General features: G+C 43.9%; 1 protein-coding gene across 7 annotated transcripts in view; it reads right to left on the bottom strand.

The window, feature by feature from the left end:
- The window catches only part of DOCK2 (dedicator of cytokinesis 2), a 405,468-nt gene that overhangs the window by 367,906 nt on the left and 22,741 nt on the right, over positions 1-14,821 (bottom strand). For all 7 annotated transcript variants that reach the window (XM_029217458.1, XM_029217457.1, XM_029217460.1 and 4 more), the window contains 4 exons: positions 6,357-6,397; positions 5,219-5,274; positions 4,629-4,725; positions 1,944-2,092 (listed from right to left, as the gene is read on the bottom strand). In XM_029217458.1, the coding sequence (XP_029073291.1) occupies positions 1,944-2,092; positions 4,629-4,725; positions 5,219-5,274; positions 6,357-6,397 (343 nt within the window). The remainder of the gene's footprint in view (positions 1-1,943; positions 2,093-4,628; positions 4,726-5,218; positions 5,275-6,356; positions 6,398-14,821) is intronic.

Genomic DNA, 14,821 nt, shown 5'->3' with positions numbered 1-14,821 from the left:
GCCATTACTGCAAAGCAGCAAAACGTCCTCAATTCCCACGTCCCACCTGCAACCATGCTCAGCTAAAGATATCACTGTACCAATGGCAGCAACAGCTGCAGAGCAAACCCTTCCTGTCACTTTGGGATGATGAGCACGATAAGCAGATTTGGACGCGCCTGCCGGCTGCCAGCAGGGGAACCAGCAGAGGGATCGTGCTCCTGGGATGGGAAGCAGCCATAAGTTGGACCCATTGGCTTTCCTCTTTGGATCATCTTCCTAGTGCGTGTGACAAAGGCAAGGAAGCCTGGCTGCTAGGAAAATTTCTTTTTTTATTCCCACTTAATAGGCTCTTTCCACTTCCCCCTCAGGCCCTATGTTCCAGGCTTCTGATCCACTTTGCAGTCTTCTGAACACGCTATGTTTTCTCATGCACTCTCAGCCTCCCTTTTTTTAAAAACCTACTTAACACTTCTTTATCTTTCAAAATTTAACTGTGGTCACCTCCTCCAGGAAGCCTTCCTTGACTTCCTTCTCCAAATTGAATTAAGAATGCTCTTGCCTCCTAAGCCATCAAAGTTACCACAATACATATCAATAGTTTACTTGTAGCTCACTCTTAACTGGACTGTGGTCCCTTAGTGTACAGGAACTTTTATTTCTGTGGCCTCAAAAAACCTAGCAGGAAATCAGGCCAATCATAAGTGCTTAATACATGTTTGTTGTTGGGATGAATAAACAAATAAGTAGGATGTTTGGAGAGCATTCACATAATCAGGACGGGGAGGGCCTTTACAGTTCTCAAATGTTATCCAACTAGTATAATGGTGAGGCCCAGGGGCTCTAGAGTCAGATTGCCTGGTCTAAATTCTGGTTCTGCCATTTACTAGCTATGTGACTTTGGACCTGTTAGTTAACCTCTTTAAGAGCCTCACCTTCTTCATCTGAAAAAATGAGGATACTAAAACTGCATGCCTCATAGAGTTGTTATAAGAATTAAATAAGAGGGGCTTCCCTGGTAGTGCAGTGGTTAAGAATCCACCTGCCAATACAGGGGACACGGGTTTGAGTGCTGGTCCGGGAAGATCCCACATGCCGCGGAGCAACTAAGCCCGTGCACCACAACTACTGAGCCGGCGCTCTAGAGCCCGCGAGTCACAGCTACTGAGACCCGCGCGCCTGGAGCCTGTGCTCCACAATAAGAGAAGCCACCGCAATGAGAAGCCTGCACACCGCAACAAACCACAACTAGAGAAAGCCGCGCACAGCAACAAAGACCCAACACAGCCAACAAATAAATAAAATTTAAAAATAAAAAAAAAAAAGAATTAAATAAGACAATGGATGTGAAACACAAAGCTAAAGACTGGTGCATGATAAGCTTGGATTAGGTGTTAGTGTTAGTTATAATGTTATTATCATTACTATTATCATTAGTGCATTGTCCTGCCTCAAAAAATTGTTTCACACTCTCCTTAACTTCACAGCATTCAAACTAACCAATTTCTGCTTCTTTCCCTTTGAGGAAATGCTTTTGTAACTGTGCATATGAGTTAGCTGATGGCATGTGGCTTAGATTAATGTAGCATGAGGAAGGGACATTAAGTCTCACATTGGGATTTAAGAGAGAGCTTTGTAAATGCAGGAATAAAATGACAACTAAGCCGAAAGTGAACCAGCATGACTGTGCTCCCCAGCCCCTTGGAAGTAGGTTAAATGAGTGTCCTAAATCTCTAGCCGGCTAATAACCACTGGATAAGCAAGGCTCTCTCTGCTTGTATGTCCCTGGGTCCCGCGAGGGTGATAGCAAAGGCACACAAGCACGGTCGTTGGTAACAGCCTTCTCCCAAAAAGAAAGTGGCAAACTCGCATCTAAAAATGAAACCTAGCTTCTCATAGGAAGAAAGGGAAGAAGTGGGGTGGGTGGGGAAAGAAAACATCTTTTTGGAGGAAACAGACATTACTTGTTGCCATAGTCAATTCTGGACGTGACTTTCTGCTTCAGTTCCTTCAGCTCGTCCTTGGGCAAAGTTCCTGAGAGGAGCTGTGACCGCCAGTCCATCAGGTCGTACATCATGGACTGCACCTGTTGGAACCGCTCCTTTCTGCTGGCCTAGGAGCAGAAACAGGAAACAATCGCAGTCACCTGCACCGAAGGTCTTGGGCCTCCATCTGGCAAACTGGGCCAAAGTCAAGCATGCATGTTCAGGGGCCATGGCTCGAGTGCCTCTCTTGGCCCCTACCCAGCTGTGAAGGGATTGGGTGGTGGTCTGAGTCATTGACATGTTTCCTCCCCCAGGGCCACAGGGGTTTCTCAAAAGCAAAAGTAATAATCCCAATCACCTCCTGGTTTAAAAAAAGAGGGGTTATTTCTGACTCTTATCCAAAAAGTTACATGTTGAATAGGAATGCCATGAACATCTGCTGCAATGCAGGTCTCAGAGGCCAGGCCCTTTAAGGCTGAGAACCAGGGCCACTGCTCTGGTGCAAAAGGCATGTTTCTAGGGCAGTGTTCCCCCAAGTGTAACATACACACAACCCAAGGGACATGAGATGGTTTTGGTGGTACAAAGACACATATTAGGGACCCATATGGTGAGTCTCCTCTAGTCTCTTCCCATCCTTCTGTTTAAGGGCAAGAGAAAGTTGCAGTTTCATGGCAATATGACTTTAACCCCTCTCTCACATTTGTTAATTTCTTTTTTTTTTTTTTAACGAAAAGAGAGAGAAGTTCTTTGGCTCCGAGCTTTTGACAGGTACTACTTGATGACATTGTTTTGTTTTCATGTATTTATTTGAATAATGTTCTAATTGTGCCAAGTGCTTTTGGCTGTGCATTTGGGAAGCACGTGTGAAGTGATAAAAGTGATAAAAGACCTATTGGGTCTTTCTCCCCAGTTTCTGGCACAGAGCTCTTAAAATGCTTGGAATTTTCTAAGTGATAGACGTGTCTTTTCTTATTCACAACGAGCCCGTTTTGACCAGACCTGAGTCTGTGCTAATGAGATGAGTCCTAGAGAGCTTCAAGAATGGGGGCTGGCTGTCAGAGGAACCAACCATGTGGTTAGAGGGTTGGAACTTCCAGCTCCAACCCCCAACCTCCAGGGAGGTTAGAAGGGCTGGAACTTGATTCAATCATTTAATCATGCCTATTAATAAAATGCGGATAAAAACTCTTGAACAACGAGGTTCTAGTACCTTCCCAGAAGGTAAACATAATGATGTGCTGGGAGGGTGGCACGCCTTCCCTGGGGAAGGCATGGAAACTCTGTGCCCATCGCTACCCCAGTACCTTCCTCTGTGTCTCTCTTCCATTGGCTGCTCCTGAGTTGTATCCTTTATAATAAAACTGTAAAAGTAGTACTTTCCTGAGTTTTATGAGTTGTTCTAACGACACACGGAACCTGAGGTGAGGTTGGAGGGGTGTTGTGGGAGTCCCCGAATTTGTACCAAGTTGGACAGATGTGTGGGGAGCCTGGAACCCGGGACTTGCAACTGGCATCTGAAGAGAGGGCAGTCGTGTAGAACTGAGCCCTTAAACTCTGGGGAGTCAGTGTTAGAACTGAATTGAATTGAATTATAGGGCATCCAGTTGGTGTTGGAGAGTTGGAGGATTGTTGGAATGACACAGCATGTTGTAAAGTTCCTTATGTAAGTCATTTAAGTTTACTAAAAAGGGAGACAATTTAGGTTTTAAGTAAATACTTCATGGGTGGTATGCAGATATGGTAAGAATCATGAAACTGGAGGTTTAAGGATCACTTTACTAGGGTAAAGGGCATGATTGACTTGCAATTCAAAGATTTCTTAAGGAAAATGCCAAGCTTCCACGGTGCCTGTGTATGTGATGTGTAAAAGGGGTGGTAGAAATAAATAATAAATCACTTTAGCCTCAAGTCTGCTGTTTGCCCCCAAAACTGTCCTAACAACCTTTGGGAAACTTATAGAATGGTAACTGAATATGCCCATTACCATATATTATGAAATATCCACATGGGAGTCAACATTTATGACCATAAAATGTGACTCTACAAACAGAGCGTGTGCAACAGCAGGTGTACACGATGCTGTAACAAATATGCAGTAAGCCTTGGTTGACATTTTCACTCTCAGTTTAATGGTTTTCTTAGCTGCTCACTTTCATTAGTTTTAGAAACATCAAAGGAGGATTTTAAATTAGATTTACTTCAATACAGGGAAAACTCGTATAAAATACGCTCTTTGTTTTCCAGGGTCAAAGCTCCCTCATAGATCTGAGGACAACATTCATTAGTTAATTAATATACGAGAACAGTATTTCTCAACGTGTTATCGGCAGACCACCAAATCAAAATCTCTAAGTTTATTAAAATGCAGAGCCCCATTGAAGGAAGCTGAATTTTTAATAGCTCTCGAGGTGATTCTTAAGCATACTCAAGTTTGATGACTTTTTCAGTAGTTTAAAAAAAACAGAAGGATCACACCAGATGCCCATTCACTATGGCTCTGTCACTAGCTCGCTGTATAGCTTTGAGAAAGTCACCTAACTTCTCTGGGCCTTGATAGCCTCATACTGTTTGCTATACTATGTCAAGGCTAAATTCCATATTTGAACCAAGCCAAAAACTGCAAGAAGCTTCCATCCCAGGGAGCAGGGTTTTGAGTCTTACCACGTAGAGCTGTTTCCAGATGCTGCCCCATTCCCAAAGTGTCGTTGTCACTTCTTGTGCCAGAGGAATTTCTGCAGGAATAATGTTCTCGATATTTCTATTTAAGGTGCGAGAGAAAATGGTGTGAAATTGAGACCCAGGTGCTAGCAAGATAAGACGTTGGCAAATTTGCATTAAGCTACAGCTGCTGAGAGGGGCCTTCCTGGCAGGAGACTAAACCGCCTCTAATATCGACACTAATTACATTATGCAGATGCAAGGGACTTCCTTTTTAATGTCCTCCTTCACTGGGTGGGCCCTCCAAGCTCATTATTCAGGAGTAATCTACTTTAATTCAGTTCAAAGGCAGCTGCCAGTGAAAAGTCTGATTCTCCAAATTTACTAATACCCCATCAGAATCAGATCTGAACACGAATCAATTTGCATTGGATCTCCCATCCAGTGAGGGAAAGAAGATAAATAAACACAGCACAAAGACGACGGATCGGCTGAGCATCCTTCACATCTGCCAAGTCAGGTTTTCAAAGTAGACAGGACAGTGACATCCATGAGCCACTGGAGGGTCAAGTGTGGGGAAGGATGGCAAATACCTTTTTTTCTCCACTGTCACTTCTTTGATGTGGATAAAGGATTTAGGAAAAATGCCCTGTTGGGGATAAGATAAGACAAGGTGAGATAGCATGACTTGTCCCTACAGAAAAAAACTGACCCCAGGTCTTCATGATTTTTCCAAAAGCTGCTAGCTGGTAAAAACCTCAAACTTTACAGGAATAATCTCAGTCTTGCAAGAGAACAAGTGGTACATGCCAAATCTACTCTTTTAGGTCTGGTTCCTCTCCAGTTCTTTATCAGTTGTTCAGGATCCCACAGTAGCCCTAGATTCCAAAGGATGCTCCAACCCCATTGCGGACACTCATCCTATCAGATGGGCAAGGCTGGAGTGCCTGAAAGACTCACTCTAAGGGAGAAAAGTGTTCTGCCTCTCGTCTCTCCTGTCCGGGACAGCAGCCACCCTTCACAGTCAGGAAAGGTCAGGTCCTGAGGCAACAGTGTCCCTGGTTGCATATGGGTTGCTTTGATTTGAGATCTCTTTCTCTTTGGATTTATTTTATTGTTCATGATGGAGGAAGGAAAAAGCATCTATTATTTCCTTGCTCTATAAGCTTAGCTCCATTAAGAGAAGTTGATCAACTACTTGGAAATTCCTTCATAAATTCAGCCAGCGTGTACACTGGGGACATCCGGTCACTGCGCTAGATGATGTGAGATGTAGAGAGATGAGCAAAGCAGGCGCTTGCTCCCATGGAGATGGCGGTGTGCTGTGGGGCTGGGGCAGGGGAACTCCCTGAGGGCGGAGACTGGACCTGTCCCTTCTGAGTCATGTTGCACACACAGGTGAGGAAATGATGAATGCCCCAAGCAATGCTAAAGAAAGGCAGTAGGAGATAAATTTCAAATAAAAAATGCACGATTCCACGGGGCTCGAAAAATCATATGTGACTGGCATATTAGGAAAAGTTTCAGGGAGAAGAGAGCTCTGGAGGTTGACCTTAAAGAATGAGTGAAAGGGGAAGGCACTGAGGCACAGCGAGGAAATCACAGGACACAAGGAGGGAGGAATGCAATCAGTCTGCAGAGGAGCAACAGTGGGAGATGAGTGCCCAGGGGGCTGGCAGGGTCATGTACAGACACCCAATATTGTCCCAAATAAAAACAAATTGACCTCACCTGCAACATTTTGTGCTTTAGAAGGTATCCCCTATACCAGTCTGCAAAGAGAAAACAAAGAAACAGGTTTTTCATCTATTCGTACAAGTTCCTTGCTGGGTTTTGTTGTTGCTGTTTGTTTTTCACTGGCAAAGAAACTACTGAGAAGTGCTTTAGACCTTAAGTACAGATCAAAGCCCTAGGATTCAACAGTTTCTTGAATTAGTTGCCAACATCTCCAAAAAGCATCCACAAATACAGGGATTTCACATAAAAATGCAAATTTCATCCTTCTTTTGAAAGAACAGGAGGCCCAGAGATGGTGGCCAGTGCTCCCGCATGGTTGCAGTTGGCTAGTGGTGAGAAGCAGCTGGTCCCATCAGACAAAGCCGGCGCCTCCAACTCACCAGCCTCCACCTAGCCCCTCACTTATTTCCATTAACTGCCTGGGTCCTTCCTGTGTTCATATGCATGTTTTCAACCTCTGCCTTAGGGACACAGAAAGGCTGAGAATGTCTGAGGGAGTTTGGCGAACATCCTAAAATAATGGCCGCAGTTCTAACAGCAGCAAATTGTGTCTAAAATGTGATTTGCAGAAGTTAGTCATTACAAAACAGACAAGTTCAGGGATGGGTAAAACGACAGGAATTTTACGAGATTCTTCCCTTTGCAGGAATATCAAAAATGACTCAATTAACAGAGATCCAAATTATACACAGTCCTCGGACAAAATGAACCTCAGTATAGCAAGTATTGATGACTATAATGAGCCTACTGGCCTTTGAAATGATTCAAGCACAGCCAAGTAGTGGCATTTGTCATCTCTGTAAATAAAAAGCGTCTGTCAGGCGCCTCATTAGCAAACCCTCATTACTGGGCTGACAGATTGTTGTCGAAATATGTTCTCAACAGACATACGTGCAAGCTCCAAAACAAACAACTTAAAATGCAAAGTCAACCCTCCCAGTCATGAGCCAGCTTGAGGGTCAGGTCATAAAGAAAGTTCTAAAGCAACAGGGGCCCAAAGTGGTTCCTATTTTGAAAGACAGAAAGGTAGAGGAAGGAGAGAAGGAGAAAAGGAAGGAGAGAGAAAGGAAGGAATGGAGGCTGGAGAGAAAGAATCTCAGGTTTGGAATAAAAAAACGTTCTAAGCACTCTTCATATATGAAGCCTTTTAATCTTCATAACAACCGCATGAGGTGGGAAATTCAATTATCCCATTTTACAGAAGAGTGGCCCACCTGAGGCACAGAGAAGCTGAGTAACTTGACCACAGTTACACAGCTAGTAAGTAACCGTGCCAGGATCTGAACGTAAACAGCCATCATACTGTGCCTCCTGTCTAATGGAAGAAGGAGCATGGTATTTGCCTAATATTTCCATCCTCCCAACATCTGAATCCCCAAAACTACAACCCCACTAAGTACTTCCAGTGGTGGAAAACTTTCTACTTCATGAAGAGCACATTCTATTTTCACACTCCTCTAATAATTCTCCCTATAACTATCTGTAATAATTAACTGTGAACAATAATGCTTATATTATATTAATAATAGTGCTTGCTGTGTGCCAGGAGCTCTGGTAAAGTTTTTTGTTTTGTTTTTTTCAAATTATAAATTAATCTTCACAATGATTCTATAAAGTAGGTACTATTATTGCCTCAATTCTGCAAATGAAAATAGAGAGGCACAGAGAGATTAAGCAACTTGCTCGTGGTCACACAGCTAGTGAGTAATGCAGTTTAGACCTAAACCCAAGCATCTGACTCTGGAGGTGACACTCTAGTACTGCACTAGAACAACCTCCTTTATTTGCAGTTCTTTCCCATTCAACAAACAAGATATAAGAGCATCTCTGTAACATTACGAGCTACCATTAATTGATCAGGGGATCTTAATGCACACAAAGCTATATGCTAAGTGTTGTACATGTATTCTCTCATTCAGTGCTCATATCCATACTGTGAGCTAAGTAATATTCCCATTCTGTAGATGAAGAAACTGAGATTCAAGTCAGTTGAGGTACTGGGCCAAATCACATGCCAGGGTTCAAGGGCAAGTCTGTGTGGCTTCAAAGCCAGCCCTCAAAGCTGTTCCACCACATTGTCCCCCATGCAATGAACACAAATACAGATAACGTTCTCTTAAAGCACAGATACAGTTAAGGGTTTCTTGGTTGCAGTGACCTGAATCCACCTTATTGGCCAAGGCCACCAAAATCCACCAGATAGTAGGAAAACAACCAAGGGACCACTAGTCTGCCCACATCTGGCTCTCCACGACAGGGGCTCCATCTGGGACCCTTGAATTCCAGTGACATTGCCCTCTCTCACCCTTGAGAATCAGTGACTTGCCACCCCTTGTCGGTATCCTGATTTGCAAAACTTCAACTCACTCCTGAGCAAGAAATCGACTGACGCTTACTGCCAGCATATACATTCTGGCTCCCAGATTTAAGTTCAACAAACACTGACTGTGCACCTACTGTGTACATGACATTGGGCTAGGTGCTCTCAGAAATAAATCCCCAGTGATCCTTGGTGAGACAGGCTTACCACCATCTCCACTTGCTGGATGATGATAAAGCATCCACTGCATCAGAGCTGTCCTTAGGACTTTTTCTGATATCCCCAACCCTGCTGAATCACTGATCTCTATGACCCCTGATGTCCACTCCCTAGTCTGGTCACTGGCCAGTTATATCTGGCTGTACTCCAAGACCTGACTGGGCAGATAACAATAGTTGGCACACATAGCAAAATCCATGACAAGAGACGCCATGATCAAAACCAGGCTCAGGGTAACACAGCATTTACCACACCCCAGGACGTGTCCCCTGGCTTAATGCCCTTTCAGTTAAGTAATAGAAAAGGCTTTTTTTGTCTAACCCTATCCATGAAAACTTTATAAATAGAAAACTCACAAAGTGCATCCTGGGGAATATGAGGAAAGGAAATTTTTTTTACCATTCTTATGGAAAATGATAAACTCCAACTGTCCTCCTTTCCCACATTCCAAATATCAAAATGAAGTGTACCTAAATTCTCTAATCACCCAGGAGTTGCGTGGGGAGGGGAAAAAGGAGAAGTTAAAAGCATCCCAGAACCTCAAAAAAGAATCCATATCCTAGAAATCCAGTCCTCTCTCTGCCCTCTCCGGGCAATGTGATCTTTGGTCATGTCACTTAAGCCTCAGTGTTTTCACCTGTCAAATGAGGAAAATAACAGCTACCATACACGGTTGTTGCACAAACTATTGTTTAAACAGAATTATGAAGGTGAACACATCTGGTAAAGGTACAAAACCTTAGACTGGAAGAAGACATACCAATTTCAGGATGAGTGTTACCTGTAGAATGGACAAAAAGACAAGAATGGAATAGGAGAGGGGTAAACAGGGGATCTCAGTTGCACCTAAAATGTTTATTTCTTTAAAAAAAATATGTATGAACTAAACAAGGAAAAATGTTAATATCTATTTGAGTGGTGTGGACCTGGGTGTATTTCACTTTCCTATTTGATTGAAATATCTAATAACATTAAGAAGAATGTAACAGAAGCCAGTATCAATCAGTGGTTAAGGGTATGAGCTCTGGAATCAAAGCCTGGATTTGAATGAAGATCTGCAACTTCTGCGTGATCTTAGACAAGTTAGTGCATTTCTCTAAGCCTTAGTTTCCTTATTTGTAAAATGTGAACAATAATAGTGCCCGTCTCATAGGCTTAAATTAGATAAGCAATTCAGAGTTTGTACAGTGCCTGGCATATGGTAAGTGTTAAAAAAATTACTAAATACCATTATGTCATTTAAAAACCCATCATCATCATCATTAACCAGAGAAACTTAGGCATGTTTTCTATTTTATTTCCAGAACCTACAGAATTTGAATATTGTTTTTTGTTTTTTGTTTTTGCGGTACGCGGGCCTCTCACTGTTGTGGCCTCTCCCGTTGTGGAGCACAGGCTCCGGATGCGCAGGCTCAGCGGCCAGGCTCACGGGCCCAGCCACTCCGCTGCTTGTGGGATCTTCCCGGACCGGGGCACGAACCCACGTCCCCTGCATCGGCAGGCGGACTCTCAACCACTGCGCCACCAGGGAAGCCCTGTTTTTTTGTGGGGTTTTTTTTTTGTGTGTGATGTCATTTCAACATATTCCCATAACAACAAAGTAAATGAAACATTCTTCAAATTCAACATAATGGAAGTTTACTGACGTTTTAGCCTCATCCACAAGCAAAAGGGAAGAAAACTTCACTTACCAACTCCCTACAATGAAACAGCCTTACTTAAGAAAATGGAGTCCCTTTCATACCAACCTGTTTCTAGAGCAGATCTAAACAAAGGACCATCTCCCTGCAAAGTGGCACTTTAAAAAAATACCCTCTTAACTGCACATAATGTCCCCCACCCCCCACCCCACCGTGCCCTAAAAGCAAAGGACTCAGATGGGTCAGGATTACTCTCGGTGGAGTTGTCAGTAGAGAAGAGGTGGCATGGCTCTGGGTGTACCCCACTCAGCAAGTGGGAGATTCGGAACTCTTCACACAGAGCTCTTTGCAGCTGAACCAAGGTGGAGGTGATTCACACGTGCCAGCTTAGAAGGAATTCCAGACGTTTTTAAGTGAGAAGCACAAGTCTCAGAATGGTATGTACAGTATAGTCCCATTTTTTAGAAAACAATGACAATAAAAGCTATGCCTTACCTTAAGGAGGTTAAGCTATGTCAACTTCCTCCCTCATCCCCTCCCCTTGTTCCATTTTACTGGTAAATGAAATTCAAAAACACCTTGGAAACCACTGTCTAGAAATCCCATCCTCTTCACCACTAAGAGTGGGCCCCCATGACCCGGGCAAGTATGTGTATCAGTGGATGGAATGGAACCTTCGCTGTTGTTCTGGAAAGGAAGAGTCAGGTAGCAAATAACTGAGAGTGGAGCAGACATTCCCTCTGAAGGGCTCATAAGGAAGAGTCTAAGTAACCTGGGATACCCCCAAAGGAACATCCCCTCACCACTGTCCAAGTAATCAGGAGATGGGAGTTGGTCTTCGGAGGTAGCTGTTGTTGCCTTAGGAGTGCATGGTAGAGCTCTCTCACCCCCAGACCAAATCCAAGCGCGAAAGATGCAGTCCAGAAGACTCACTCAGAGATATAGCGGGCATCTGGCATCTTGTTCCCCAGCTACATGACTATTCGTGCAGGGGACTGGCTGATCTTTTGGCGTATTTGATCAGGAAGTCAAAGAATCAGAGAGAGAGCACCCCAAGCTGCCTCTACCCCCAGCCTTGTTTAAGCTAGGAAAAGGGAAGGAGGAGAGGAGCATTAAACTGCATATGGAATTGAAGCCTTCTTTTGAGATGTTGTTAAATATCTGGAAAGATGTCAACCAAATATAACTGAAGGAAGTGACTGGGGAAAAACAACACTCCTTTTTCACATTTATTCCCCCATGAGGAGTTCTGACTACTTAATAAACACATGTGTTTTCCACATCTAAAATCAGGAAGCAGAATGTTTATGCTGCCTCTGGGTAAGAGAGGCAGTCTGAGAGATGTAATATGGACAAAGAAATAGGCATTAGGATGTCTATTAGGAAAGCTTAGTAATGGGCACCCTTCTGAATTGTTTGGGTTTTTATTGCAATAAAATATTATCTAAAAGGAAATACTAAAACCATTAGAGCTCTAGTGAAAGGAAATTCATTCATGCCTAAGGTTTCAGCTCAGATTTTTGTTTTCCCCATTCATCTGGCTGAGTAAGTTTAGTGCATAGGCAAAGAAGGGCTAGCCTCACCCACTCCAGGCGATCAGAGGGTCACCTTCTGTGTTCCCTGGGCGATATGGCTAAGATAGATACATACCTGCCAGTCTCAGTGTAGCTCTGTTTAATGGGGGAAAGAGATGGAATTCAACACAGAGCACCTAGGAGCCAGGCATGAGGCTAAACAGCTTCTCTACTTCTCTCATTTTATCCTCATAATACACCCAGAAACAAGGTGATGATAATACATTTTTGCAGGTGAGAAAACTGAGGCTTACTTCCCTAAGATCACTAAGCTAGTGGGTAAGTGGAGCAGAGAATAACTTTCTGATTCAAAAGCCCATGCTTTTTCTACTTCTTTTCTTTCTCTTTCTTCTTTCTTTCTTTTCTTCCTTCCTCCCTTCCTTCCTCTCTTCCTTCCTTCCTTCCTTCTTTTCTTTTCTCTTTGTGGAGGAGAGGGGAGTTTAAAATTATTGAAAAACACAAAATAAAAATATTCACATTCCTACCACCAAGAATTAATCCTTGCTGATATCTGGAGAAATGTGCTTTGAATCTTCAAGACTATATCTATTCTATTCCATTCCCCTCTCCACTTCTCAATTGTATTCGTTTTTTTTGCCGGGGGTGGGGGGGGTGGGGGTGGGGGGTGTGGTTACATTTTACAGTTTTCGAACAATGACGTTCTTTTTGGTAGTCGTAATTATCATGACTTTTAACACTAATTTTGACAAATCAATTCACTTGGACTCAATGCTTGCCAGTATTTCCTCTTATCACAGCTTTTCAATTCCTATATTTTAACATTTTGATTCATCTCTCAATTGGCTGGATTTTATTTTTTTTGTAGGTTTCTGCAAGACGGTGATATAAGCACACCCATATATTTTCTACTATGTCATTTTGACTAATTTTTGACTAACACTATGGTTTTCACTTTTTTATATCTGCAGAGGAACTGTTTTTCAACTGGAATCGTAAGCAGAACTCCCCGCATGCAAAAAAGATAAGACCAGGCCTGATCTCAGAGTCCTCAGCCATCTAAGGCCCTCACGGACTCTTAGGATCCTATAAATTCCAGTTTGAAAACTCTATATGGGTATGAGTGCATGCATGATAAAACCTAATAATTTTCATACCAATTCCTCAGATATCTAGAATCAGTCTAACAGACTTCCAAATGTATTTTCAAAGTAGTCATGAACTGGCAATCACTTGCTAAATTAATATGTCCAGCTCTTTCCAGAAAAGTACTGTGGCTGCTTATTACAAGGATGCATTAAAATAAGACTGATAAAACAAAATTTTAAGTGGGAAACCAGAACTAAAGAGCTTCGGAGCAAGGAGGTTAATCCCTGAAACAAAGGTGGCTTGAGTCAGCAAGTGCAGTCTTTTTGAAGGTCAGGCTATAAGCCAGGCAAAAGTAAAGAAAGGCTCTGATTACATGCAACCTCTGTGGTCAGTTTCCTGCCCTGAAGCACTTTCTCCAGGGAAACTGCATGAAAAGAAGAAAAAAACACTCATCTGAATTTCAAAATGTAGGACACAGAAAACATTCTGAGGCTTTTCACTGCCTTGGTAGGCACGGGGTAGAGAAAAGGGAGCAGTCTTAGGAGAGTGGAGAGAACAGCAACTGGCTCACTGTGTGAGCCTAGGCAAGTCATTTCTCTTCCCTGAGCCTTGCTCCTTCACCTGCAAATCTGAGGTCTCTGCCTGTTTCTCGGGATTAGCATCCAGTAGCACAAAAGTGACACTGAGGAGAGTTGTTTTGCTTGCTGTTTTTATTTTCAATCTTTGCCCTTGGTAGACACCTAGAGTTTGCTTATCTGCCACTGAGTAGAACTACATTTGTAAAGGGTAGGATTGCACTGTGGGAGGAGGGCAGGGTGTTTGGAATCAGATCCCTACTCCTCCCCCAGTCCCACTCACTGTGTGTGTAAAATAGGACACAGCCCAACAGACTGGGCACTATAGAGGCCTGGACACTGAAAAGTGCATGATGTCCAAAATAACAACAGTGGGCTTCCCTGGTGGCGCAGTGGTGGAGAATCCGCCTGACAATGCAGGGGACACGGGTTTGAGCCCTGGTCAGGGAAGATCCCACATGTCGCAGAGCAACTAAGTCCATGCGCCACAACCACTGAGCCTGCACTCTAGAGCCCATGTGCCACAACTACTGAGCCCATGTGCCACAACGACTGAAGCCCACTCACCTAGAGCCCATGAGCCACAACTACTGAGCCCACGGGCCACAACTACTGAGTCTGACCTCTAGAGCTCACAAGCCACAACTACTGAGCCCGTGTGCCACAACTACTGAAGCCCACTCACCTAGAGCTCATGAGCCACAACTACTGAGCCTGAGCTCTAGAGTCCAAGAGCCACAACTACTGAGCCCATGTGCCACAACTACTGAAGCCCGCGTGCCTGGAGCCCATGAGCCACAACTACCGGAGCCTGCATTTCACAACTACTGAGCCTGCCCTCTAGAGCCCACGAGCCACAACTACTGAGCCCGTCTGTCACACCTACTGCGCCTGTACTCTAGACCCCGCACGCTACGACTACTGAGCCCACATGCCACAAGTACTGAAGCCCGTGCGCCTAGAGCCTGTGCTCCACAACAAGAGAAGCCACCGCAACGAGAAGCCTGTGCACTGCAATGAAGAGCAGCCCCTGCTCGCCACAACTAGAGAAAGCCCACGCACAGCAATGAGGACCCAATGCAGC

Source organism: Monodon monoceros, unplaced genomic scaffold, assembly GCF_005190385.1.
Source record: "Monodon monoceros isolate NGI ecotype Baffin Bay Population unplaced genomic scaffold, NGI_Narwhal_1 Super_Scaffold_12, whole genome shotgun sequence".
Lineage (NCBI taxonomy): Eukaryota > Metazoa > Chordata > Mammalia > Artiodactyla > Monodontidae > Monodon > Monodon monoceros.
This window is presented reverse-complemented; position numbering and strand designations above follow the sequence as displayed.